The 27,079-nt window shown below is 47.6% G+C and overlaps 2 protein-coding genes across 4 annotated transcripts in view; one reads left to right on the forward strand and one right to left on the reverse strand.

Annotated features, from left to right (window-relative positions):
- Positions 1–80: 80 nt before the first annotated feature.
- Positions 81–26,515, forward strand: RMC1 (regulator of MON1-CCZ1). 3 transcript variants are annotated; one of them, XM_021096180.2, is made up of 20 exons: positions 81–340; positions 1,194–1,270; positions 3,739–3,823; positions 5,304–5,360; positions 6,758–6,844; positions 11,739–11,879; positions 12,208–12,311; positions 14,279–14,368; positions 14,460–14,565; positions 15,679–15,790; positions 19,667–19,711; positions 19,931–19,984; positions 20,572–20,700; positions 21,169–21,275; positions 23,827–23,946; positions 24,258–24,335; positions 25,007–25,111; positions 25,199–25,267; positions 25,358–25,583; positions 26,346–26,515. In XM_021096180.2, exons 1-20 carry the CDS (start codon positions 239–241, stop codon positions 26,423–26,425), a joined length of 1,974 nt encoding a protein of 657 aa, XP_020951839.1. In that variant the 5' UTR covers positions 81–238; the 3' UTR covers positions 26,426–26,515. The 3 variants fall into 3 exon arrangements, with proteins under 3 accessions (XP_020951839.1, XP_020951840.1, XP_084820501.1); XM_021096181.2 differs by lacking the exons at positions 23,827–23,946; positions 24,258–24,335; XM_084964375.1 differs by lacking the exons at positions 81–340; positions 1,194–1,270; positions 3,739–3,823; positions 5,304–5,360; positions 6,758–6,844 and adding an exon at positions 8,266–9,023 and having other exon boundaries at positions 10,162–11,879.
- Positions 26,466–27,079, reverse strand: part of NPC1 (NPC intracellular cholesterol transporter 1) — a 47,733-nt gene continuing 47,119 nt past the window's right edge. Inside the window, 1 exon segment of the mRNA NM_214322.1 lies at positions 26,466–27,011. Coding sequence (NP_999487.1) covers positions 26,929–27,011 — 83 coding nt within the window. The 3' untranslated portion in view covers positions 26,466–26,928.

Genomic DNA, 27,079 nt, shown 5'->3' on the forward strand with positions numbered 1-27,079 from the left:
GCCCCACCTCAGCGGGCGGGCCGGCCGTCGCCAGTTTAAGCGCGTAGAGCCGATGATCACGTGCTAGAGGCTGGGGGCGTGGCACCAGGAAGAAGCCTCCAGGCCCTTGAGGTCGCCACCTCCCCCGCTGTCCCCTTCGCCTCTGCTGCACAGCCGGTTTCCCAGCGCCCGGCACCTCTCACTCAGCTTCACGCTGGCGGCAGCCTCTGGATCCCCCGCCGCTGCCGCGGCTCCCGCTATGGGCGAGGAGAACTACTACCTGGAGCTGTGCGAGCGGCCGGTGCACTTCGAGAAGGCGAACCCGGTCAACTGCGTCTTCTTCGATGAGGCCAACAAGCAGGTTTGGGCAGGCCCTCGCCTTGTTCCCCGCGCAGCGCCGCGCGCCCTGCCGTCACCTCACCGGTGTCCCGCGCGTCGGGGCCGGGCGCCGGGCGACCAGGCCTTGGGCCTCCCCTGCAGTGCGGGCGCGGGACCCTCATCAGGCCTTTCCTGTGGGGTGGCCGAGGGACCAGGCTCCGCTGCGGCCGGGGCTTTCGCCCCCGAAGTGACAGCTCGGGTGGACACCCCCCCCGCCGCACCGACCCTGGCCCCCCCCCCCCCCCGGCCGCTGTGGTCATCTATTAGCAAGCGGATCTTTCCCCGGCGCCGTTTGTTGTCTCTTTGCCATCCGTTCCGTTTCAAAGATTTAGATCCTCAGGTTTTCTTTATTACCGGAATTTAAAGGTAGGGGGAGTAGGGTGGCGGATAAGCAGGGTGTGCCTAAGTGCATCCGCGGCGCCTTTGCAGAGACGGATTAAAACTTGCAGCCTCCTCGGATGTCTAGTCACTTGTGATGGAACATGATGATGTGAGACAATAGAATGTGTACATGTATGTGTAACTGGGTCACCATGCTGTACAGTAGAAAAAAAATTGTGTTGGGGAAATAACAATTAGACAAAACGAAACAAAACACAAAAAAACCCACCTTGCAGCCTCTGGACCAACCCGGTCTTGCCCAGGAATGGTAGCCTCTTTTGGTCTCTATTTCTTAAAATTCATGCCGACACCAGACATCTGCGATTGATACGTGCCGCGCGTTAGTTTAGTTGAACCAAGGTTGGGGTGTAGCAGAAATCATCATTACAGGTAGGTATGTGTGTCTAGAGCCTTTCAAAGTTCGAACCATTAACGTTGCTGCTTTTCCCTCTCAGGTTTTTGCTGTTCGATCTGGTGGAGCTACTGGCGTGGTAGTTAAAGGCCCAGATGACAGAAACCCCATCTCATTTAGGTATCTATTGACGTTTTCAGGATATTTCTATCTGGGAACAAGATGGTGTGTTTATTTTTGTTTCTCTTTCAAAAAAAGGTTTTAAATGTTGTGCTTTGTCTTCCCTAAGAGATCTTAAGTCTGTGTGGCGGCAGGGGTGGGGGGTGGGGTGGGAACGGATGGGGGCATGGGGATGGGGGGCACACCGCTATCTTTAGGAAGAGGAAAGCAGACACCTGCAGGGCAGTCTTGGTGGCATGCCCTAGCACTTCGTATGGAGTCCTTCCCTGTTGTTTTGGGATCCAGCTACACCAATGTAAGGCACCTACTTCCTGGCACTTGAAATTAACCATGCAGGGCATTGATGTGTCTGTTTCCGGTTTCTTGACAAAGGAGGGCCTGCATTTCCTCTTTTGGCCCAGGGTCTTTCCAGAGTGTTTGGGAGGCAGAGAAGATTTCTGGGTCATTGCTTCCCATGTCATAATGTATATTAAAATCTCAGCTTCCACTAGGCTGAAGGTGGCTGGATGCCCCAGTTTATGCAAGTTGAACCAGTGTAATTATGAATAGCAGCCCCTTTCACTTTCAGCAGTATCTCAATTTGGGTGATAAACTATCTGGTCACCTTAACCCTTGTGATTACAGAAGGGGAGAAAGTACAGTGTCGGCCCTCAATTCAGTGGTGACTTCGAAAACATTTTAAATTTGGCCCATGTTAATAGGAAACAGTTTTTGAAGTAGAAAATGAATCAGGAGTTCCCGTTGTGTCGCAGTGGTTAACAAATCCGACTAGGAACCATGAGATTTCAGGTTCGATCCCTGCCCTTGCTCAGTGGGTTAACGATCCGGCATTGCCGTGAGCTGTGGTGTAGGTTGCAGACACGGCTCGGATCCTGCGTTGCTGTGGCTCTGGCGTAGGCCGGTGGCTACAGCTCCGATTCGACCCCTAGCCTGGGAACCTCCATATGCTGTGGCAGCGGCCCAAGAAATAGCAAAAAAGACAAAAAAAAAAAAAAAAAAAAGAATCAGCTTCTTCTTGGCAAACACTGATCGCAGCCCCTGTGCTAGGCGCCAGGTATGTGAAGGCCTTTAGATTGCCTGGCCCCCTTTTGGAAAACTCATACCCTTAGTGTGGGAGGCTGGTAAGCGGACACATACTGTTTACTGTGGTAGATGCTATAATCGCGATCTGTTCAGATTGTGACCTCACAGAAGACATGGACGTTTATCCTCAGGTGGCCTGGGGAGAACCACTACCCAGGAGGCTTTTTTCAAGCTTTGAGCAAGACTTGAAAGGGAGGATTCTGGGCAGAGGAGAGAGGAGGCTCCCAGATGGAGAGAAAAGGAGGCAGGCAGGCATCATGAGTTGTGGGGACCCCAAGTTCATGTAACTGAAGATTAGGTTTCATGCAGGGAAGGGGTGGGTGGTGCTGTGGCCATTGGCAGTGGTGGACTCAAACGTCTATATTCTGCTGTGGAATTCAGTCTTTCTCTTGTTACTGAGGATAAAGTTGGGGCGTGGCACAGAGGTCACTCTTTGGGAAGAGCACACTGTTGCAGCATTGAAGCTTGATTAGTTGGGAATCTGTCAGAGTCAGGATACTATTAAGAGACGGTTGCTGTAGTCTGAGCAGGTGCGGTGAAGACCAGCCTGAAGGCAGTGTAGATGGGCATCGACTCGGTGGTTGCTTGGGTGTGGAAAGTTGAGGCCATGATGATCCAGACTGGGGAGGCTCAGGAAGGCTTGAGCGGGGCAGGGACTCGGGGGAGATGCTAAATTTACCCTCTTTTAAAAACGTTTATTTTGAATAGCTTTATTATGTTCTAATTATCATTAACTGCATATGTTTGACATGCAATTGATGGGTTTTGACATGGGTGTCCATGAAACCATCCCCACAATCAAGACAGTGAACAACTCCTTTTCTCCAGGAGTTTCCTCTGTGACCCATCCCTTGGGTTCCCCAGGAACACCTGTTTGAGGCCTTTGTAAGACCCAGGGGGAGCCGTCCTGGGCAGTGCAGCCTGTTGGCTATTGGGCCGGAAAGAGTAGATACTTCTTTCAAAAGCGCTGCTGTACTTAAATCAAAAATAAATAAACAAATAGTTCACAGCTGCTAGCATCTCAAAAGAAAAAAAAAAGAAAGCGCTGATGTGAGGGTGATGGAGAGAGAGCAGCAGCCTGTGAAGGTTCCTGTGGGGGTATAGATTTATTTACATCTGAAAGGAGCCTCAGGTGAAAGTGAGGTCTCAATTCTTCAATCACTTGTTGCTTGCAGTTCTGTCGATTTCTCCAGCCACTTGTTGAAAAGGACTTTGTTATTTGAAAAGAGGTCTGACTGAGAGCTTCAGAAACATGGTTTGAATTTTCGACTAAGATTTGCTGCTTTCTGAATATTTAACTTGGCTTTTTTTTTCCCTCGCAAAATGATAGAAGCTAGAATGCAGTTAGGAAGTGTAAGCTCATAGCCTGTTCTTTCTTCTTAAAGGATGGAGGACAAAGGAGAAGTGAAATGCATCAAGTTTTCCTTAGAAAATAAGATATTGGCTGTTCAGAGGACCTCCAAGACCGTGGTAAGACATAGCTTTAAATATAGGGTGAAGAAATGAAATTGACCCAACATTGTAAATCAACTACACTTTAATAAAAAAAATTCAGATAAGTAAATATAGTATGAAGAAATGGACATTAGAGGTACATTTGGAAGAGAATGTGCTACAGAATATACAGTGTTAGAGGAACCATTATTTTCTTTTTCTTTCTTTCTTTAAATTTTTTTGTCATTTGACCTTTTAGGGCCATACCCACGGCATATGGAAGTCCCCAGGCTAGAGGTCTAATCGGAGTTGTTGCTGACGGCCTACGCCAGAGCCACAGCAATGCCAGACCCAAGCTGCATCTGTGCTGGATCCTTAACCCACTGAGCAAGGCCAGGGATCGAACCCACAACCTCATGGTTCCTAGTCGGCTTTGTTTCCACTACGCCACAACGGGAACTCCAGGAACCATTATTTTCCCTATCACGGAAGCTGTGGTTATGTTGTGTTGTATTTGAGCCTTTGGATTCTTGAAGATGAGAAGGACATTAGAATGGATAAATATTTATGGCCTTAGTTAGTCATTTTTGACTTGAAAATTTTCTTAAAGTAATTTCGAACATCAGGCATCTTTTGTATTGATTGATAGCACCATTGATTATGCAAAGCTTGTTTTTTGTGGCTTTGTGGTAGCCTTACCTGAGTAACTCCTTTAATTCTCTCTTTCTTTTTTTTTTTTTTTTTTGTCTTTTTAGTGCTGTACCCTCGGCATATGGAAGTTCCCAGGCTAGGGGTAGAATTAGAGCTGCAGCTGCCGGCCTACACCACAGCCACAGCAACACCAGTTCCGAGCCACAACTGGGACCTAGGCCACAGCTCACAGCAACGCTGGATCCTTAACCCACTGCATGAGGCCAGGGATGATCTGCAGCCTCATGGATACTAGTTGGGTTCCTTAACCTCTAAGCTGCAAGGGGAACTCCAGTTCTCTCATCTTTGAGTGCTTGGCCTCACAGAAGCAGATATTCAAAGCTGGAGCAGCTTGTTGGCATTTGAACCTTTATAAATATTCACCATTGCCATTTGCAAAGTAGAGAAAAAGCTGTTGGAAGGAGACAGAATCCTGTTTCCTCCTGTCAGTATTAATTGCTAAAAAAAAATGTGGAAAGCCGCTTGTAAAATATAGCAAGCCATTTTTCTGAAATGAACCATTTGAGGAATGAATTTTCAAAATCAGTTTCTAAACTCTAATATTTGGATTAACTCATTTTAAAAAATGGAATTGTCAGTCTGCTGCTGTTAATGGGCAGGTTGTCCAAATCAGTCTTTATTTTTCCTGTCTTTGGGTTTTTATCAGGTGTTTTTTTGTTTTTTGTTTTTTTTTTTCTTTTCTTTTTCTTTCTGATCACTTTTAAAATGTATTTGTCTTTTTTTGTTCGTTTGTTTCATTGTAGCCCAGCGTAGGGTGGCAGTGTGCTGGCCCATCCAAATTTCTCCTTGTGTGCATTTCTTTCAGGATTTTTCTAACTTTATCCCGGATAGTTCTCAGCTGGAGTACACACAGGAGTGCAAGGTAAGGGCTCTATCCTTTCTAGCTGGTGAGTGGTTGACGGGAGAGGCGGGTACTTAGTTGCAGAGGGGGAGAGTAGCTTGGTTAATTGAAAGCAGGACTTGGAAGCAGGTTGTGCTTGAACCCTGGGGCCGCTTTGACTCTGGACACTTCTTTTTAAAGCCCGTTTCTGGAGTTCCCGTCGTGGCGCGGTGGTTAACAAATCCGACTAGGAACCATGAGGTTGTGGGTTCGATCCCTGCCCTTGCTCAGTGGGTTAACGATCTGGCATTGCCATGAGCTGTGGTGTAGGTCGCAGACGCGGCTCAGATCCTGCGTTGCTGTGGCATAGGCTGGCAGCTACAGCTCTGATTCGACCCCTGGGAACCTCCATATGCCACGGGAGTGGCCCAAGAAATGGCAAAAAGATAAAAAAAAAAAAAAAAAATCCCGTTTCTTTGGAAGCTGGAAAGATGAATGGATGAGGTATTTAAACACGAGCCATGTCAGCACTTGGCCGTGGTGCTCCTGTCGCCCCTGCCCTTCTCCGCTGGGCTGGCATTTCTGGGTCAAACCCTGGAGTCCTTTCACAGCAGCCTCTTCTGGAGTTTCTGGAAGAGGAGTTTTTCTTCCCGTTTCCTGATGACGTTTTCTTTCCTGGATCGGTGCCCCTTCGTGTCCCTCCTCTTTCCTCCCTCCTCCCGTCCTTCCCTCCACTGGTAGAGTCTAATCCATTTTAATTAGATTTGCTGGGTCCGGTGAACCAGGCGAGAGGGGGCAGCTCAGAGGGCGTCCTGGCAGCCCGGAAACCAGCAAAGGTGCTGGTGGATGGGGCGTGGATTCTTGCATTCTTGTGATGGTTTTGCTCATTGGGGTGGCACGTGGGTTCCTCAGCAGGGGGAGGCCCTTCTGCCAAACACCCGAGCCCCCGGCAGACCTCAGGTCCTCTGTGCAGAGCCCGGGTCCTGGCCCCGCTGCCCTCAGGCTCCCAAAGCGGCTGTTCACCACGTGACTCAGGGGCGTGGCTCCAGGCCTCCAACCCCGTTTCCGGCAACTCCCACAGAGACTCTTTAGGCTTTTATACTTTCTTGCCGCCAGCTTTTATGATGTTTGACTCAGTGTCAGCTGTCCTTTGATTCCTAAGGGGAAAGGGTGATATCTGTGAGCACTGGGCGGTTCCCTTTCTGCAAAACTCAGGCCTTTCCCTCTGTCCTGTTGACAGATTCAGGTGCTTTGGGGAGGTGTGACAGGTGAAAATCTAGGGACACGGTATTTAAAAGAAAGTTTCATCATAAATAATCAAAGCTGGGTAACTTTTATTGAAGAGTGATATAAGTAGCAGGGTATTCTAAGCTTTTGAAGAGAGTTATACATACATTTTTCTTATTAATTAAAAAAAGTTATTCTGTAATTCTTTTCAGACCAAGAATGCCAACATTCTAGGATTCTGCTGGACCAGTTCTACTGAAATTGTTTTCATCACAGATCAAGGAATCGAATTTTACCAGGTTCTGTATTTATCACCTACATCTGCTAGAAAAAGGTCTTTGTGTTTGGTGGCCTTTTGAATTCAGCTCAGGATAGAGATTTTGAAATTCCAGCGCTTTAGTTTCTCATTTGGGTTTTTATTCTTTCTTCCTAATTGCAAGTAATATATGGCTTTTATAAAACATTAAAATGTTACCAAGAGAGATGGAAGGTAAAAGCCCCCCCATGGCCCTAGAAGTAACCATTCTGAATGGTTTTGTTCATGTTCCTTCATTTTTTCCTACATGCATGCAAACATTCATTTATTTTATTTTATAAATAAATGGTTATATTGGAGTTCCTGATGTGGTGCAGTGGGTTAAGAACCTGACTGCAGCAACTCTGGTCACTGCAGAGGTGCCGGTTTGATCCCTGGCCCCGCATGTGGGTTAAAGGATCTGGAGTTGCTGCAGCTGTGGCTCATATTCTGTCCCACGCCTGGGAACTTCCATATGTCATGGTTGTGGCCACAAAATAAACATTATTATTGTTATTATTATTTGGTCTTTTTGTCTTTTTAGGGCTGCACCCATGGCATATGGAGGTTCCCAGTCCTGGGACTGAATCGGAGTCTAATCGGAGCTGTAGCCATCAGCCTACACCACAGCCACAGCAACGCAGGATCCAAGCCAGGTCTGTGACCTCCACCACAGCTCATGGCAACGCTGGATCCTTAATCCACTGAGCGAGGCCAGAATCAAACCTGTGTCCTCATGGATGCTAGCTGGGTTCGCTAACCACTGAGCCATGACAGAAACTCCAATATAAAAATTTTTAAATGTTTATATTTACATAAACTTTGGGGGCTGGCTTTTTTTTTTTTTTTTTTTTTTGCATAGCAGTGCGTGTTTGGCATCCTTCTGTGTTTTGTTCTGTGTCATGTTCTGCTGTGTGGATGTACTACAGTTTGACCAGTTCCTGCCGATGAACATTTGGCTTGTTTTCGTGACTGCAAACACTTCTACAGTGAATTCAAGCAGTCAGCAGGCTTGTAAACATTGCTTTATACTCTTAGGTGAGGCAGTTCTCAGAAGGGAAATCACAGCCTAGGTATGAACATCTGAAAAGCTGAGCAGATATCACTAAATTTCTTCTGGAAGTTTGCATTCTCATTAGTAGTGTAGGAATCTCCATTTTCCACACCTTTGGCAGAGCTGGATGTTATTGGTCTGTAGACATTGGCCAATCTGAGAAGGGAAAGCCATTCAATTTGCATTTTTCAGTACGAGAGAGATAAGCATCTTTTCATTTGTGTATTGTCTGTTTCTGTTTCCTCTTTTGTGAACTGCCTCTTAAAAAGGATTTTTAAAAATTGTGATAAAAAGCACCTGATATGAAAGTTCCCATCTTAATCATTTTTTTTTTTTTTGCTTTTTTGGGCCACACCCGTGGCATATGGAGGTTCCCAGGCTAGGGGTCTAATCAGAGCTGTAGTCACCAGCCTATACCACAGCCATAGCAACGCCAGATCCAAGCCATGTCTGCAACCTACACCACAGCTCAGGGCAATGCCAGATCCTTAACCCACTGAGCGAGGCCAGGGATTGAACCCATAACCTCATGGTTCCCAGTCAGATTCGTTTCCACTGCGCCACGACGGGAACTCCCCATCTTAACCATTTTTAAGTGTACAATTCATTAGCATTAAGTATATTCACATTGTTGTAAAGCAGATCTCCAGAACTTTCTCCTCTTGGAAAACTGAAACTCTGTGCCTATTAAACAACACCTCCCTCCTTTCCCCTTTCCTGGCCCTTGGTAACCACTCTTTTACTTAGTTTTTAGGAATTTGTCTGTTTTAAGGACCTACTTCGCGTAAGTGGAATCATGCAGTTTATCTTTTTCTAATTGGCTTATGTCAGCATGATGTCCTCAAGGTTCATCCATGTTGCAGCATTTGTCAGAATTGCCCTCCTTTTTAGGGCTGAATAATATTTTAAACATACACCACTTTTTGTTTATCCACCTGTCCATTGATGGATGCTTGGATTTGCTTAACATTTTTTGGCTATTGTAAATGATGCTGCTATAAACACGGGCATGTAAGTATCCCTTTGAGATCATGCTTTCTATTCTTTTGGGTATATATACCCCAAAATGGGATCGTTGGATCATAAAGCAGTTCTTTTTTTTTTTTTTTTGCTTTTTAGGGCTGCACCTGCGACATATGGAAGCTCCCAGGCTAGGGGTTGACTCAGAGCTACAGCTGCCGGCCTACACCACAGCCACAGCAACGCCAGATACGAGACCTACACCACAGCTCCCGGCAACCTCGGATCCTTAACCCACTGAGCGAGGCCAGGGATCGAACCCGCAACCTCATGGTTCCTAGTCAGATTTGTTTCCTCTGTGCCACGATGGGAAGTTCATAGCAGTTCTATTTTAATTTTTTGAGGAGTTGCTGTACTGTCTCCCACGGCAGTTATGCCATTTTCCATTCCCACCAACAGTGCACAAGGCTTCCAGTTAGTTTCTCTACATCACCACCAACAGTAGTTATTTTCTGTTTCGTGGGTAGCAGTTATCCTGAGATGTTATCTCACTGTGGTTTTGATTTGCGTTTCTTTGGTTAGTGATGTTGAGCATCTTTTCATGTTGGCCATTTGTGTATGCTCTGGACAATGTCTATTCACAGTCCTTTGCCCATTTTTTTTTTAAAATGAGTTTTATTTTTTCCATTATAGTTGGTTTACAGTATTCTATCAATTTTCTACTATCCAGTAAAATGACTCAGTCACACATACATACATACATTCTTTTTCTCACATGATCTTCCATCATGCTCCATCATAAGTGATTAGATGTACTTTACCCATTTTTTTAATCAGGTTATTTCCTTTTTGTTGAGTTGTAAGAGTTCTTCATATATTCTGGCTATGACCCCTTTATCAGATGGATGGTTTGCAAATGTTTTCTCCCATTCTGTAGGTTGATTATTTCCTTTGCACCTGCCTCTTCATCTTTTAATAAGTTTCAACTGCCTGACCTATTGAGAATGCTTCTGAGATCTCTATGTGGAGCCAGTATGGAGGGTGTTAGGTTTCTTTCAGTTGTTAACTTTGTTGTCCCATGAAAGCAGCTTAATCTAGAATGTATGAATAGGAGCTCCTGTTGTGGTTAATGAATCCGACTAGGAACCATGAGGTTGCAGGTTTGATCCCTGGCCTTGCTCAGGGGGTTAAGGATCTGGCGTTGCCGTGAGCTGTGGTGTAGGTCACAGATGTGGCTCGGATCCTGCATTGGCTGTGACATAGGCTCTGGCTTAGGCTGGCGGCTACATCTCCAGTTAAACCCCTAGCCTGGGAACCTCCATATGCTGCGGGAGTAGCCCAAGAAAAAGGCAATAATAAAAAAAAAAAAGACAATAGAATGTACAAATAGAAGAGATTCACCTGTGTGAGAAAGTGTGCGACATGAATGTCATGGTGCTTTGCAGGTAGGGCTGTCCTCCAAACTTGTCTAGTGACCGTCAGAAAGAAAGAAAAACTCTTCAAGGCCCATGCACACATAGAATTTTATACCTATCATAGCAAGGAAAGGATTGCTTGCTTTTTGGAAGGGTTCCCTGGGGCAGTCATTGAAAAGTGTAGCTTTCTGTTCTCTGTAGTAGAAAAGCGTACGTTCAGGTCATGTAGATGGTCTTCAGATCTTCAAGAAATAGAGAACTCCAGCACATTTTTATCTTGTGACACCTGGATTATCGAGAGGCCTGCATCCCCCTGACCCTGACTCCCACGTCAGTTCTTCAGGGCAGTGTTCTGGGAGCGTTAATGTCTTGGGCGTTCCTTCCTGTATCAGAAGATTTAGAGTGTCTTTAAAATGTGCCTTGATTAAAAAATACTAGGTTAGTGTGCAGACTCATGAACCTGTCTGTTAGAAGAAGGGAGCCCCTCCCAGCCTCAATCAGGTGGAGATCAGGAGGGAGGCAGATGCCGCAGGCTGGGCGGTGGCTGATTTGGTGCATGTGACTCCAGGGACATGGGTGTGTTTTGACGGTTTCCATGACGAGTGAGGAGGATGCTGCTCCCCACTCTTTGGTGGATGGTGCCGGGGAATGTGGAGGCTCAGCCCGGCCCTGCAGAGAAGTGCCTGCCTGGGCCTTCACTGGATCACTGATGAGGTAGGTTCCTGCCTCTCAGAGCCTTATTTTCTCCCCTCAGGTGGGCCTAATGCTGCCCACCTCTCAGAGTGATGGCAGGGGTAAACGAACTAAGATTTGTAGGCTCTCAGCACAGGGCTGGATAAGTGGTAGCTGCGATAAATAAAAATGGTATTTTTTCCATTTGACTGGGTTTTTTCACCTACTTTTTATTTTTTTCTTCATTTACTTTTTTTTTTTTTTTTTGTCATTTTAGGGCCACACCCAAGGCATATGGAGGTTCCCAGGCCTAGGGTCGAATTGGGGTTGCAGCTGCCAGCCTATACCACAGCCACAGCAACGCCAGACCTGAACCGAATCTATGACCTACACCACAGCTCACGGCAATGCCAGGGATTGAACCTGCATCCTCACGAATACAAGTCAGATTCATTTCTGCCGAGTCATGACAGGAACTCCAGTTTTTTTCATTTACTTTGTCAGTCTTCAGACAGTTTACTGTTTTTATTTTTAAATTATTTAAAATTTTTATTTGAAAAATATTTATTTTTTACGGCCGCACCTGCAGCACATGCAAGTTCCCTGGCTAGGGGCTGAATCAGAGCTGCCGCTGAGGCTCACAGCAATACCAAATCCTTAACCCACTGAGCAAGGCCAGGGATCAAACCTGTATCTTCATGGGCTCTATGTTGGGTTCTTAGCCCAGTGAGCCACAATGGGAACTCCACATATTGCTGTTTTTAAATGAAGGTTCTGTTTCTTGAACTTTGCTTTAGGTATTACCAGAGAAAAGGAGCCTGAAACTCCTAAAGAGCCAGAACATCAATGTGAACTGGTACATGTACTGTCCTGAGAGTGCCGTGATCCTGCTGTCCACCACAGTGCTTGGGAACGTGCTGCAGCCCTTCTACTTCCGGGTAAAACTCAGCTTCTCTTAAAAAAAAAAAAAAAAATCCGGATTTGCCCCTCCTGCCTTGTTCCTCTAACTTCCTAACTGGTTCGGTAACTTCTAAGGGGCAAGTTCCTCCAACAAGTGCCTCAGCACTTCTGACCACTAGAGGGCGCCCGGTACCATCCCATCACCGCCTATCCCATCACCGCCAAGACAGAGGCTTTGGGAACAAGCCCCTGGAACCCTGGAAAGGATAGAGAGACGGAGTGCGAGTGTATCCTTAAAGACTTGAGTGCTGAAACGTAAAAGAAGTTTAATGAGCTTTTGCTAAAACTTCTTCCTCCCCCAAACAGGCTGGCACCATGTCGAAGTTGCCCAAGTTTGAGATTGAATTACCAGCTGCACCTAAATCAACTAAACTGAACCTCTCCGAGAGAGACATTGCCATGGCGACAATGTATGTCTGTCCTTTGAGGGAATTCCTTCTCGTTATTGCTTTCAGTCATATCAGTAAGAGAAGTGTGTTGTAAGCGCTCCAGGGCTGCCTGGCATCTTTTTGACATTCTTTTTTGATTTGTTTTTGTTGTTTTTGCTTTTTAGGGCCACACCTGTGGCATATGGAAGTTCCCAGGCTAGGGGTAGAATCGGAGCCACAGCTGCCAACCTATATACCACAGCCACAACAATGCCGGATCTGAGCTGTATCTGCAACCTACGCCACAGCTCACAGCAGCACCGGATCCTTTAACCCACTGAGCGAGGCCAGGGACTGAACCCATGTCCTCATGGATACTAGTTGGGTTTGTTACCACTGAGCCACGGATGGTAACTCCTCTTTTTTAATTTTATTGACTTTGTGATCTTAGGGAAGTTTTTTTCACCTTTCTCGTCTGATAAAATGAGAATATTGAACCAGTTTATTCTTTAAGTTTCTTAATTATAGAATTTTTTTTCAAATTTTTTTCAGTCTGTGAGTTGAAGTTTAGCAGAGATTGTTTTTTAGCTAAAATATACTTGTTCTAAAGAAGAATATACTTTGCATTTTACTATCTCGCAAATGTAGACCTGAATTATTTATATAGAAAGGTATATTTTCATTTGCAAATGCAGATATCTGTTTTAAAACTTATGCAAATATCAAGCATAAAGCAGAAACTGATACAAAGAACCCCCTGTATACTCATAACCCTATGCCATGCATATCAACACTTTGCTCCTAAATTACTTCTGATTCTTCTGTATCCTAAAACATTGGTTTCCAAATATTAAAAATTTTTTTTTTTTTTTTAAGAAATTTGGAGTTCCTGTTGTGGCTCAGTGGGTTATGAATGTGACTAGTATCCATGAGGATGCAGGTTCAATCCCTGGCCTGGCTCAGTGGATTAAGGATTTGGTATTGCCGTGAACTGTGGTGTAGGTTGTAGATGTGGCTTGGATCTGGCATTGCTATGGCTGTGGTGTAGGCAGCAACTGTAGCTCTGATTGGACCCCTAGCCTGGGAACCTCCATATGCCACAGTGTGGCCCTAAAAAGCAAACAAACAAAAAAAAAAAAAGCAAAAACGAAATTGGAGGTATCCTGGTTTAGAAAAAGAAAAAACGAGAACAGTCTTTGCAGAAGGACACCCTCCCCTTTGTCTCTTCCTTGTTCCTGGGGCAGGCCCAGCACAGTGTGAACTCCTGGGATAAAATGTGTGTGCAGGAACTGGTCACAGCTGCATTTATTAAAGAAGGCCTAACAATGGACAGTGATTCTATTTTCCTGTGTTTAAGGGATATACTCATACAAAACTTGGAAATTGCAGAAAGTTAAAAAGAAAACAGACTTAGCATATTCCTCAAGGACAGGTGTTAACAACAGGAGTTTTTCCCCCCCAGTAGCTATGGACATTCTGCATAAGTTTATGTTTTTCTTTTGCAAATATTGCAGTCAAGCTGTATTTAGTTTTTCATCCCCCCTTTTCACGTAACTTTATATAATAGGCTTTTTCTTTCTTTTTCTTTTTTTTTTTTTTTTTTTTTTTTTGCTTTTTAGGGCCGCACCTGCTGCATATAGAAGTTCCCAGGCTAGGGGACAAATCAGAGCTACAGTTGCCAGCCTACACCACAGCCCCAGCAATGCCAGATCTGAGCCACATCTGTAGCCTAAACCACAGCTCGAGGCAGCACTAGATCCTTAGCCCACTGAGCGAGGCCAGGGATCAAACCTGCATCTTCATGGATGCGAGTGGGGTTTGTTACCACTGAGTCACAACAGGCTTTTTTTTAAAATCTTAATTGCACTTTCTTTGTAAATATATTTATTGGCTGTAGAATATCCCATGAAGTGACTATCTAAGTAATTAATTGTGGCCTTATAACTCAGCACTAGAAGGGAGGGGTGTCAGAGGCCAGCTTGCCTCACGTCTCTCTCTTCTCTGATTAGATACGGCCAGTTGTACGTTCTCTTCCTGCGGCATCACTCTCGGACGTCTAACAGTACAGGAGCGGAGGTAGTCCTGTATCACCTACCACGGTATAGTCAATGCTTTCCTCCCTCTTTCTTCAATTTTAAAATATGAACAGAAGCTTGTTTATCAATTTTTGACCTTTCTGTTGTCCAACAGAGAAGGTGCCTGTAAAAAACTGCACATATTGAAGTTAAACCGGACGGGGAAGTTCGCGCTGAACGTCGTGGACAACCTGGTGGTTGTCCATCACCAGGACACAGAGGTAGGCCTGTGGGAGGGGTCCTGCTCGAAAGAGCTGTGGCAATTGACGAAACATTCTGAGCAAAGATAGTGCTTTTGACACTCCAAGTTTGGGTCTTGCAGGTGGACATGGGTTTGGTTTTCTAGATGGTTTAGGAAAAACAGTGATTTCCTATCAGTTGATTAGGGTAATTAAAAACTCTTCTGGGGAGTTCCCATTGTGGCTCAGTGGAAACAAACCTGACTCTTGTCTATGAGGATGCGGGTTCGATCCCTGGCCTCGCTCAGTGGGTTGAGGATCCAGCGTTGCTGTGAGCTGTGGTATAGGTCACGGACGAGGCTTGGATCCAGTGTTGCTGTGGCTGTGGGGTTGGTTAGCAGGTATAGCTCCAATTTGACTCCAAGCCTGGGAACTTCCATATGCTCTGGGTGCAGTCCTAAAAACGCGCGCGCGCGCGCACGCACACACACACACACACACACACACAGTGCCAGAAAATAACACATGTGAGGAGATTGGACTTTGAAACAATTGTTTGGTTGAATCATCTAGGCTGGGAATTCCCTGCAGAGCCGTTGTGTTATGTGAGCACGAGCTCTGTGCTTTGGGAATGTAGATGGTGGTGGTTTTGAGGCTGTGTGGCCCAAGAGAAAGAACTAGGGTGGTTCTGCTCTTTCTTTTTGGCTATACTCACAGCATGCGAAAGTTCCAGGCCAGGGATGGAACCTGAACTATAGCAGTGATGTGAGCCATAGCAGTGATAATACCAGGTCCTTAACCCGCTAGGCCACCAGGGAACTCCCTGCTTTTGCTACATCATTAGCTGGGTGTCTGGGGGAAGACAAGCCCCTTCCCTTCTTGCCTCTCAGAGTCTCATGACACTGTAGCATATGAAGACTTTATAACTTAAAGTGAAAAGATCCTCTTATGTCACTGAAGCCCCCCAGGGGAGGCAGGTCCCCCTAGGCAGGAACATCTGTGTGCCAAGGGAAATGTACAAGGGAGCTGTCACGTTACGCAGAGTCTTCCTTAAATGAGACTCTCTGATCTGAAAGAGCAGCTGTGAGGTCAGGAGGGGCACGGATCCAAGGGGGGCTTGATCGGGCCACACAGCCTTGCCTTTCTCCCCCTCAGACGTCGGTGATATTTGATATCAAGCTGAGGGGGGAGTTTGATGGCACCGTTACCCTCCATCACCCGGTGCTTCCAGCTCGGTCGATTCAGCCCTACCAGATCCCCGCGGCAGGTAAAGGGGAGGCTCGCTGCGGGTGGATGGAGGGGGGAGCAGATACAGGGCTTTGCAGATCTGTTCGCTTTGGTAGGGGGTGAATCTGTGGTTTTTAATATGAAACATCTATTGATTCCAAAGCTAAAATTGTGTTCTGTGAAAAGCGTTTTTATGAGAGGAATGAGTCTTCACTTAGAGAAAATAGAATGATTCTCTTCTCTGAGCCTTAGAATGGAGAATTGCGGTTACCCATTGAAGCTGGATGACTCTTTTAATGGTGGAGAAGCCCTTGACATTTCTGGTTATCTGAGCTCTGTAACCCTGAGGTTAGAGGTGGCTGCTTATGGCTGTTATTTTAACCAGGGATCACTTTCCTTATCTTCTTGACATTCTGTGTCGTAAATGCTGCCTTCTCTCCCGACATAGTAAGTGCTTAAGGCTGTGGTTCTGAGGTTATTCTGAACCGGTCCTCCCACCCAAGGAGGTGGCAGGAGGAAGTCAGAGAGGAGACAAGGTCAAGATTTCAGAAGGAGAGAAAGAAACCATTTGGTTCCTTTTGCTTTATCCCAGGATAATTGATTTCAAAGTAGAACTCAAATAATACTTTTTTTTTTTTTTTAAAGGAGATTGGAGTCTAGAGTAAGCTAGTTGAAGTTTCAGTGTGTAGGAATTCCCATGATGGCTCAGCAGAAAGGAATCTGACTAGTATCCCTGAGGATGCGGGTTCAATCCCTGGCCTTGCTCAGTGGGTCCAGGATCCGGTGTTGCTGGGGGCTGTGGTGTAGGTCACAGATGAGGCTTGGATCTGGCATTGCCATGGTTTGGTGTAGGCCGGCAGCTGTAGCTCTGATGCGACCCCTAGCCTGGGAACCTTCATATGCCACAGGTGTGGCCCTAAAAGCCAAAAAAAAAAAAAAAAAAAAAAAAAAAAAGGAAAGTCTGTGTAAACCATAATCAGAAGGTATACCTTTTTTTTTTTTTTTTTTTTTTTGCTTTTTAGGGCCAAACCCACGGCATGTGGAAGTTCCCAGGCTAGGGGTCTAATTGGAGCTACAGCTGCTGGCCTACACCACAGCCACAGCAACGCCAGAACCAAGCTGCATCTGTGACCTACACCACAGCTCAAGGCAACGCTGGATCCTTGACCCACTGAGCGAGGCCAGGGATCGAACCTGCAAACTCGTGGTGCCTAGTTGGATTCATTTCTGCTGTGCCACGATGGGAACTCCAGAAGGTATACGTTTGAAATTCTGAGAGAAGTGTTTCCTCCCCTTCCCTCCCGCCACACCTGAGGCATTTGGAGGTTCCCAGGCTAGGGGTTTAATCAGACCTGTAGCTGCCAACCTATATACCACAGCCACAGCAGTGCTGGATCCAAGCCGCGTCTGCAACCTACACCACAGCTCATGGCAATGCCGGATCCTTAACCCACTGAGTGAGGCCAGGGATTGAACCTGCAACCACATGGTTCCAGGTTGAATTCATTTCTGCTGCACCACAATGGGAACTACTTTCTTTTTTAAAGACATCACAACTTAATTTTACATTGTCTTGGGCCACATCTGTGGTATGTGGAAGTTCTCGGCCCAGGGATCGAACCCATGCCCAAGCCACTGCAGTGACAGCCCTGGATCCTTAACCCACTGAGCCACAGGAGAACTCTGGGAGGAGTGTTTTGTTAAGAAGCACACCCATCAGACAGCTTTGGTGGGTCGGCCTTGCCTGCACTCAGGATGTCCCCGTCCCTGTCCATGTCCCAGGGAATAAGCGAATCAGGCCTTGGCTCATAGTTTAGCCTGCCCACCCAGTCTTGACATCGGATCAGCCAGAAGCTGAGCAGAGTTTGAGAATAAGCTGCAGTTGACCCTCGAACAGTGGGGGCTAATCTGCATATAATTTGTGGTCTGCCCTCTGTATCCAAGCTTCCATGTCCAGGAGGTCAGCCAACCACAGATCGTGTAGTTCTGTGGTTTTTACTACCGAAAGATATTCCTGTATGAGTGGATCTGTGTAGTTCAAACCCACCTTGTTTCAGCCTCAGCTGTAGTTCTCATGTTTGATGAGGTCTCTTGGCTGCCTCTGTTCTTTCTAGCCTCTTCCTTTTCCCACATAGTGATGTTAATATTAAAAGAATAGATTGTGTCAAATGATTGGCTTATGTCTGCCGGCCACTAAGCATGAAGGTAACGGCCGGTGAATTGGGGGAAAAACAGCTCTAAACATTGCAGACTCTCGGCTGTCTTCCAGTTGTTTGGGACCCATTGGAAGGCAGTCAGGTTCTGATTGGCTGGCTGGTCAAAATAAACCCAAAAGTTAATAAGAATTCAAGGGTCCATATAACTCTGGGCTTCTAGAGAGTGAGTCGGCAAAGGTTTTGGGGGGTTAATGACTTTTGTTTTTCCTACTGAACTGTGAGCCCCTTGTAGGCTTCTAGCATCTTTGCATCTTGTCCACCTGTGCTGTCACAGGTATGCCATCAGGAAGAGCTTGTTGGGCTCTTTTGAAAGATGAGACCCGCAGCTTTGGAAAGAGCCAGCCACCCTCATTTCTCCTTCTGGTTTTGGTCTCTTCCAACAGTGGCTCTCCATCTGCCTACACATTAGGATCTCCTGGCGGTGGGGGTGGGGGTGGGGGTGGGGGCTTTCAAAACCAAAGCCACCTGAGAGCATAAGTCCACGTGATGGGCAGCCAGGATCAAGGCCCACGTGTAAGATCTTCACTCACAGTTTCCAAATGCAGGTGTTCTTTGCCTTTGCTTGTCTGACCTGGACCTGTCCTCTATTCAGGGGTCTGTTCAAAATTCCCCACCTTTTCTTTTTGGAGTTCCTGGGCCAGGGATCAGATCTGAACCAGAGTTGACTTGAGCCACAGCTGCAGTAACCCTGGATCCTTAACCCACTGTGCCGGGCCGGGGATTGAACCTGTATCCCAGTGCTCCCCAAATGCTGCCGATAATCCCATTGCACCGCAGCGGGAACTCCAAAAAGTCCCTCCTTTTCTAACCAGCAAGTTAAAACCTATCTCCCGGAGTTCTCGTTGTGGTGCAGTGGAAATGAATCTGACTAGGAACCATGAGGTTGCGGGTTCAGTCCCTGGCCTCGCTCAGTGGGTTAAGGACCCGGCATTGCCATGAGCTGTGGTGTAGGTTGCAGATGCGGCTCGGATCCTGCATTGCTGTGGCTGTGACATAGGCTGACAGCTGCAGCTCCAATTGGACCCCTAACCCGGGAACCTCCATTTGCCTCGGGTGAGGCCCTAAAAAGCAAAAAAACCTATCTCCCTAGTGTATCTGGGTACCTGGAACAGAACTAGGGATAGTGGTGTTTAGTTTGCAGGCTGTTTCTCAAGTTCACTAAGCTCCGTCCTCCCCATCCCCCACATGAGCAGTGTCAGTGGTTGTTCTGAGTCCCTGTCACTTGAGGATTTGGGGGTCTGTTTCCCAGATGAGATCTCTGCCTGGACCTACTCTGAGCAGTGGAGAATTGAGCTAATTATTTAGATAATTAAACCACAAGATACCTTTATTTGGAATAGTTTCAGTGAATCATCTTGAGTATGTGATTCTGAATCACCCAGGTAAACTTCTCACTTCTTTAATGCATGTGTGTGAACGAGGGGGAGTCATTTGGTTATTAAGAAAGAAAATGCTGTGAATGGAGCCTTGACTGCTTTCCCCTTTTTGGCAACATGTGTTCATGGGTTGTTCTTGACGCCCCCTTCCTCCTTGTAGGTGTGTTATCAGTGGGATGTGACAGTTCATTTCTTATTTAACTACAGTCGAATGAACGTTTACTGAAGGCTTTAGAGAGACTAGTGTGACATTTCCATCCCAGCGTTGGCAGCGCTTTCTGGCTGCGTCGCCAGCCCTCGAACACGTGTCTTCTCCGTTTGTAGGTCCTGCTCCCGTGACCAGCCAGTCCCCCGTCCCGTGTAAACTTTGTATCCTTTCCAGAGGCATTGGCTGGCGGGGGCAGGGGACCACTGTCAACCCCTGCTTCTGCTGGGGTCTAAGGGTGGTCCCAGCCCCCACCCCCATACCGGGTCAGGGCCAGGCACCGGGATGGGCCTCAGCAAACGGGGCGGGGAGTGTGCGGATCGGAACTGGGTTCGCCTTCTGTTTGCCTCTCTTGCCGGTTTAGAATTTCCTATAACGTGTAGATTCTTCGTCCTGGATTGTATTTCAACCTGACATCATCATCAGCGCCAGCCAAGGTGGGTCAGGGACTCGTCCTCTTAGAAGGCCGTGCACCCTCGAGGGGTGCAGCTTGGGGCCCGCCCCGGGAGGGTGGAGAAGGGGACCCCTCGGATCATTTCCAGGGGCACCTTCAGTTCCCTCATGGAGAATTCCCAGTTGCGAAAGGCACTGCTGGCCTCCCCAGCAGTTTGGGTGTCAGGAAACTCGTGGGCTGGTGGACTGATGAGTTCTGGGGTTCCTTTGGGAGCCTCAGGAGTTCCCTTTTGATGGTGAGCCAGTGCCAGAGCACCTGGGGCTCAGGACCGGAGTCAATGCCCACGTGGACCTTTTCCTCCCTTCAGGGTTAAAGGGGGTCAGGTGTGGGGGAGGCGCGGCTCAAAGCTCGTGGCCCCAGGTTTAGTAGCGCCTCTGTTGAGGACGTGCAGGGTCACGAGTTTGGCTGCCAGGCCTGCTGATGCCAGGCGTGTCCTGACCTCCGCTGCCGCCACCTGCGCTCTGGTTAGTGGGAAGTGGCCAGGACTGTGTTTGTGGCAGTTCCCCCATGAGCCACCTTTGGGGCTTTCCTTCTGGTTCACGTCACACTGTTTGCCACCCCTCGATCCAGGTTACCTCTGGAACCTGCAGGTGAAACTTCAGCCCATAGTGAACCTCTTGCCAGATAAAGGAAGACTCATGGACTTCCTCCTGCAGAGGAGGGACTGCAAGATGGTTATTCTGTCTGTGTGCGCGCAGAGTAAGTGGGTGGGATCTCTCCTGTGCTGCCCACTGGGACATCGGCCACGTTATTATCTTGTCTGCAGCTTCAGTCGTCATTCGAAGGGGGGGTCATTGAACCCCTGGGAAAGGCTCTTAAGTATGAAAACGACTTGTAGAGACCTGGGTGGAAAAGACTAACACAGACCTAAACGTGGGCATGTGTGAGGGTAGAGCCCCCCCCCCCCCCCCCCCGCCGCCCGCGCTGCCCCCTGCAGCTTGAAAACAGAATCCAGGTCACTCGTGACATTTATATTGATGAGACCTTCTGACGCGTCCACAGCTGCTTTAGTAAGTAACCAGTAAGGGCCGGTGAGCACCTTCTAGGCCCCATGTCCCCCAGCACCCGGCGCCCCTTGGGGATGCGTCCCTTCTCTCACAGCACCGTGCTGGAGTTCTGACCTTGACGCCCAGTTGGCCGACCTGGGTGAACCTTGCCTCCTTCCAGTGTTGACCGAGTCTGACAGAGCCACGCTGCCTGTGATAGCCACTGTTTTTGACAAACTCAACCAGGAGTATAAAAAGTACCTGGACGCTGAGCAGAGTTACACGATGGTAAGTGGCATGTCCTGTGATGAGGGGCTTCACCCCACTTGCCAGGGGTGTTTCCTATGTGATGATAATGCAGGATTCTGGGGGAATGACACCACTGAGGTTCGCTGTGTGCCAGAGGGCAAGGTGGCCGTAGTGGGCCAGCAGTAAATTCAGAGTCCCTACCACCCATTAGCTTGAGGCTCAATGTCACTTAATGCCGTCATATTCTTTTTTCTAGTCTTTTATTTATTTTTTGTTAAAGTATAGTTGATTCACAGTGTTAATGCCAATTTCTGCTCTTCAACAAAGTGACTCAGTCATATGTGTATATATATATTCTTTTTTAAATATTATTTTACATCATGTTCTGTCCCAAGAGATTGGATATAGTTCCCTGTGCTATACAGTAGGACCTCATTGCTTATCCATTCTAAATGTAATAGTTAGGAGTTCCCATTGTGGCACAGTGGATTACGAACCTGATACAGTCTCTGTGAGGATGCAGCTTCATTCTCTGGCCTTCCTCAGAGGGTGAAGCATCTGGTGTTGCCACAAGCTGGTGCGTAGGTCACAGATGTGGCTCGGATCTGGTGTTGCTGTGGCTGTGGTGTAGGCCGGCAGCTGCAGCTCCAGTTTGACCCCTAGCCCAGGAACTTCCTTATGCTGCAGGTGTGGCCATAAAAATAAAGAAGTAATGGTTTTCATCTACTAACCCCAAACCCGCAGTCCACCCCCTCCCTCCCCCTCAGCAACCGCAAGTCTGTTCTCTGTCTCTGCCTTGTAGATAGGTTCATCTGTGCCATATTGTAGACTCCACATAAGTGAAGTCTTTTTCTGACTTGACTTCACTCAGTATGAGAACCTCTGGTTACACCCACATCTTATTCTATTTTGTCTTTAATCTGTTTGATCTTGTACGTAGGTAGATCCTTGGTCTGCCTTTATTTTATGGATAAGAAAATCAGTCTCCATTTGCAATATTTCCTATATCTTTCTGATCCAGAGCCTATACTTGTAAATCAGAAATATAATCACATTTTGCCATGCCTTCTTCCTTTTCTTTTGGAGGTAGTAGCTCTAAAAATAAGACTTTCCTGGCATTTGCTCAGGATCCCCTTAGGATGTGATGATTAAATATGAACCCAGTGTAGGCTCAAGTGTTTGTCGCAAAGGGCTGGTCAAAAGGAACATGGCTTCTTAGCAGGTTCTGCTGTACTGTTTTGTATTGTATCTTTTGAAGCTGGAAAGAAAAGTTCAGGACAAGTGGGATGAATTACTTTACTCCAAGGATCTGAGTAGTCCGAAGGCTAAAAACACAAGTGGTTTTAAACAAGAACAAAAAAGCCAGAACTCCCCTCCCTTTTCGGCTACTCAAGGACATCGGGGCTGATGCAGGCTGCTTGCAGGCCACCTCGGGGCACGTGTGTTCCTGTCCCGTCAGACACGTGGAGCGGGGGGGCCAAGCTCTTCCAGAGCTGTCTCGTTCTTCCTGCTGGTGTCCTGGGCTGGGGAGGCAGGTCTGGTCCTGAAGGGCAGCTTCAGGGCGTCCCTCCTCTGTGGCTCTCAGGCCATGTAAACCCTTGCAAGTTAAGAGTGGGGTCCACCAGCAGCACCACCAGACACTTGGAGCTTCCTGGAAATGCAGGTTCTCAGGCACCCCTCCCCCCCCAACCTTAGAAATTCTGTTAACGAAGTTGGGTGAGGTATCAAGACCTCCTCACAGAGCTTTCCTATTCAGTAGAGGAGCCTCGCTTACCAGTTAAAAATCCACAGATGCTCATCACACGAGGTGTTCACTCACTGTAACAGATGCTGTAGCCATTTCATGAAACAGATGCTGTAGCCATTTCATTTTTATTAGAAAACAAATGCCAGCTAGTTTGTGATTAAGAAAAGTAGGAAGATGCTCTATAGTCCAAGGAACTATAACCCAGTCACTTGTGTTGGAACATGATGGAAAATATTATGAGAATAAGAATGTATAACTGGATCACTTTGATGTACAGGAGAAATTGAAAGAACACTGTAAATCAACTATAATAAAAATTTTTTTAAAAAAGGAAGAACTTTAAGAATTAAAAAGTCTTGAGAAAACTATGACTTACACTTTTTAAATTCCAACTGTGAACACGGTTGTGTTTTGCTTTTTTAGGGCTGCACTCACGGCATATGGAGGTACCCAGGCTAGGATTGAATAGGAGCCACAGCTGCCAGCCTACACCACAGCCACAGCAACGCAGGATTCAAGCCAGGTCTGCAACCCATGCCACAGCTCCTGGCAACCCCGGATCCTTAACCCACTGAGCGAGGCCAGGGATCGAACCTGCAACCTCATGGTTCCTAGTCGGATTTGTTTCTGCTGCGCCACAATGGGAACTCCTGCTGGTGTATTTTTAAGATGACTAGTTCTGACCTCCTGAACCCCTCCCCTGCCAGTACAGGAAGGAATTTTGTCCAAATAGTGAAATAAGTGTCATCCTCACAGCACCTAGGAACTCAGTCCTTTGGGGTTACCTGTGACCACACTGTGACCCCGAAGCTGACTGAGATGGAGCTTGGCTTTACCATTTAGGCCATGGAAGCCGGGCAGAGCCGCAGCAGCCCGCTCCTCAGGAGGCCGGTGCGGACCCAGGCGGTGGTGGACCAGTCTGACATGTACACCCACGTCCTGTCAGCGTTCACGGAGAAGAAGGTGGGCAGGCCCACCCCCCCATGTGGACTGAATGTTTCCCCAGAGAGAGATCTTATTTGAAGGGAATTGGGGAAAATGAGTCGAACTTGGAACGGGGTTAGAGTGACCGGGTTATCTGGGTGAAGACCAAATGCACATGGCATCTGCTACTCAGGCGTAAACCTGATCACTGACCAGGAGGGTTCTGGTCAGATTTGTGCAGAACCAGCCAAGAGCCACCCTGGAACCTGGGGATGTGGTAGGGGTGGGGGATGAACAAGCAGTGACACTTAACCACCTCTGCAACCATTTGTCACCATTTTTCCCTGTAGGAGACGCCTCATAAGTTTGTGGTAGCTGTGCTCATGGAGTACATCCGCTCTCTGAACCAGTTTCAGATCACAGTGCAGGTACTTTCAAATCAGCACCTGTGGGCCGGAACTGGCGGAGCAGGGGCTGCTTATTAGAAGTACTGGCAGCAGCTTAACAGAGATGACGGTCGCTCATGCCACCAGGGTCTGCACGCCTGATTTAGCCCCGGATTGACCTTCCTGATGTGACCTCGTGCTCTTAGGTGGAGTCAAACCCACTTCTTAGTAATGGAAACTCACCCATGCATTAGAACAGCCTGGTCCTAGATGCAGCTTGGATCCCCTGTTGCTATGGCTGCAGCTCCGATTCAACCCCTAGCCTGGGAAACTTCTCTATGCTGCAGGTGGGGGGTCTAAAGAAAAATTTTAAGTTCCCCTTGTGGCTCAGTGGTTATGAATCCAACTAGTATCATGAAGATGAAGGTTTAATTCCTGACCTGGCTCAGTGGGTTAAGGATCCGGCGTTGCCGGGAGCTGTGGTGTAGGTTGCAGACCCGGCTCGGATCTGGCATTGCTGTGGCTCTGGAGTAGGCCGGTGGCTACAGCTCAGATTGGATCCCTAGCTTGGGAACCTCCATATGCCATGGGTGTGGCCCTAAAAAGACAAGAAAAAAAAAAAAAAAAAAAAAGCTCATCCCCATCCTCACAAACCGAGCCCCTTGTCTGTCTAGTTGAGGGCCATGGCAACCATCTCTCCCTCTGTGTCTCAGCATTACCTACACGAGCTTGTCATCAAGACGCTGGTCCAGCACAACCTCTTCTACACGCTGCACCAGTTCCTGCAGTACCACGTCCTCAGCGACTCGAAGCCTCTGGCGAGTACCACCTGCTGCTTACTTTTGTGACTTCAAGTTTGACCTTCCAACATATTACGGCGAATCTAATCTGAAAGTGTCTTTCAGGCTTGCCTGCTATTGTCCCTGGAGAGCTTTTACCCCCCTGCTCACCAGCTGTCCCTGGATATGCTGAAGGTAACGCTGATACCTCTGCATCTTAAACCAAGGAGATAGCTCTTCCTGTTGCCTGCACTGACTTGGATTTCTCTTTCTCCCTCACTTCAGCGCCTCTCCACAGCAAACGATGAAATAGTAGAAGTTCTCCTTTCCAAACACCAAGTGTTAGCTGCCTTAAGGTTTATCCGGGGCATCGGTGGCCATGACAACATTTCTGCCCGCAAATTTTTAGATGCCGCAAAGCAGACTGAAGACCACATGCTTTTCTACACTATATTCCGCTTCTTTGAGCAGCGAAACCAGCGTTTGCGAGGGAACCCTGGTTTCACCCCAGGTGAGGCTCCCGGTGCAGGGGAAGAACTCAGGCAACCAAAGGCTCCAACAGCAACGGGAGCGCACTGGCACCTGCATGGGTGGAGGGTGGGGCCCGAGAAGCCTTTCTGTTTGGAGAATCCTTGGGTTCGTTTTTAAACAACATCTTTTACCAGCCCACGTCATCGTCAGCCTGTTGTTACTGGTAGCAAGTGGATTCCGGGTGCTGATGGCATCTAAGTTCTGTTCTGTGCCGGGGCCGGGGTGTGTGTGTGGGGGGATGGGCGGGTGTGGTCCAGGCCCAGCCCTGACATCTATCTGGTCCTGGAATGTCCCTTTTTGAAGAACTGGAACAGGGCAGGAAATGGCTCCTGAGGGCTGTCACTGACCTGGGGCTTGGTGGCCAGAAACGATGGCGAATCACCCTCATCTCCCCAGTTATGAAACCTAAAGCACCCTCTTCCTCAGGAGGGGGAAGGAGGCTCCGCCTGTCTCAGGGCTCCCAGCTGCTCGAGCTCAGCTGGTGCAGCGAGAGGGCGCCGATCACCGCGCTTCTCTGCCATCTCTTGGAGGAGAGCGCGGTTTGCTGGGGGCAGTGCAGGTCAAGCAGTAAAGGCATGAGCTACAAAGAGACAGGACAACTGAAACGTTTAGGAAAACCAAGGGTTTTATGAAAGAAAAATAAGTTAAAACCCAGTATCCACGTCTGCGAGCTGCAAAGGGTTCATTCTCTTGTTTTCCTCCGTTCTTGGCTAACACATGACATCTGTATTTTCCTTGACAGGAGAACACTGTGAAGAACATGTTGCATTTTTCAAACAAGTTTTTGGAGACCAAGCTCTGATGAGGCCTGCGACGTTCTGAGGTCATTTGCTAGTTGTTTTATATATATATATATATAAAATGTGTACAAAGTTAATTTATTGCATTAATAAAGCTCTTTAAACTACAAAATGTTGTAATAAAGTATATCTACGACACCCTCGAATGTTACTAAAAATACGGTGTAGAACTGGTGATGGCTTACTCCTAAAAAAGGAGAGACATTGCATTGATTGGCCTTTAGAAAGTGTCAGTGAGCAGACGGCGGCCTTCCTCGCGTCCCTTCCGCTTGCCCGAGAACCAGGCCCCGCTGATGGAGAACCGGCAACCGCTCCAGTGCCCTGGGGCTGCCTCCGGGTTCAGTAATACTGCTTCACAAGTCAGAGTGTGCGTTCCTGAGTTTAAAAGCGCCGTGGCCGAAGCTGCTGCTGTTAAAGAGCCGGATGGCTGCTCACAGCCAGGGTTCAGCTGAGCCTTGACAACACAGCTACTGTCCAGTGGTAAATGGACCAACCCGCAGACAAGTCTCCAAAGCCTGGGAGGGGCTAGAAATTGAGGAGCTGTTCTCGCTCTGTACCTTTGTAGTGCTCTTGAGTGGCCAGACTTTTGGCTTTATTTATCGATGGTCCTGTGAGGGATAAAAAGAATGAACTTTGGGATCATTGCTTTCAGAGGAAAGGAGATGGTCTTTACTGC

The sequence above is a fragment of the Sus scrofa genome, chromosome 6, assembly GCF_054392235.1.
Source record: "Sus scrofa isolate SSC_HxYL_T2T_F1_AM1 chromosome 6, Sscrofa_HxYL_maternal_Yorkshire_Landrace_v2.0, whole genome shotgun sequence".
NCBI lineage: Eukaryota > Metazoa > Chordata > Mammalia > Artiodactyla > Suidae > Sus > Sus scrofa.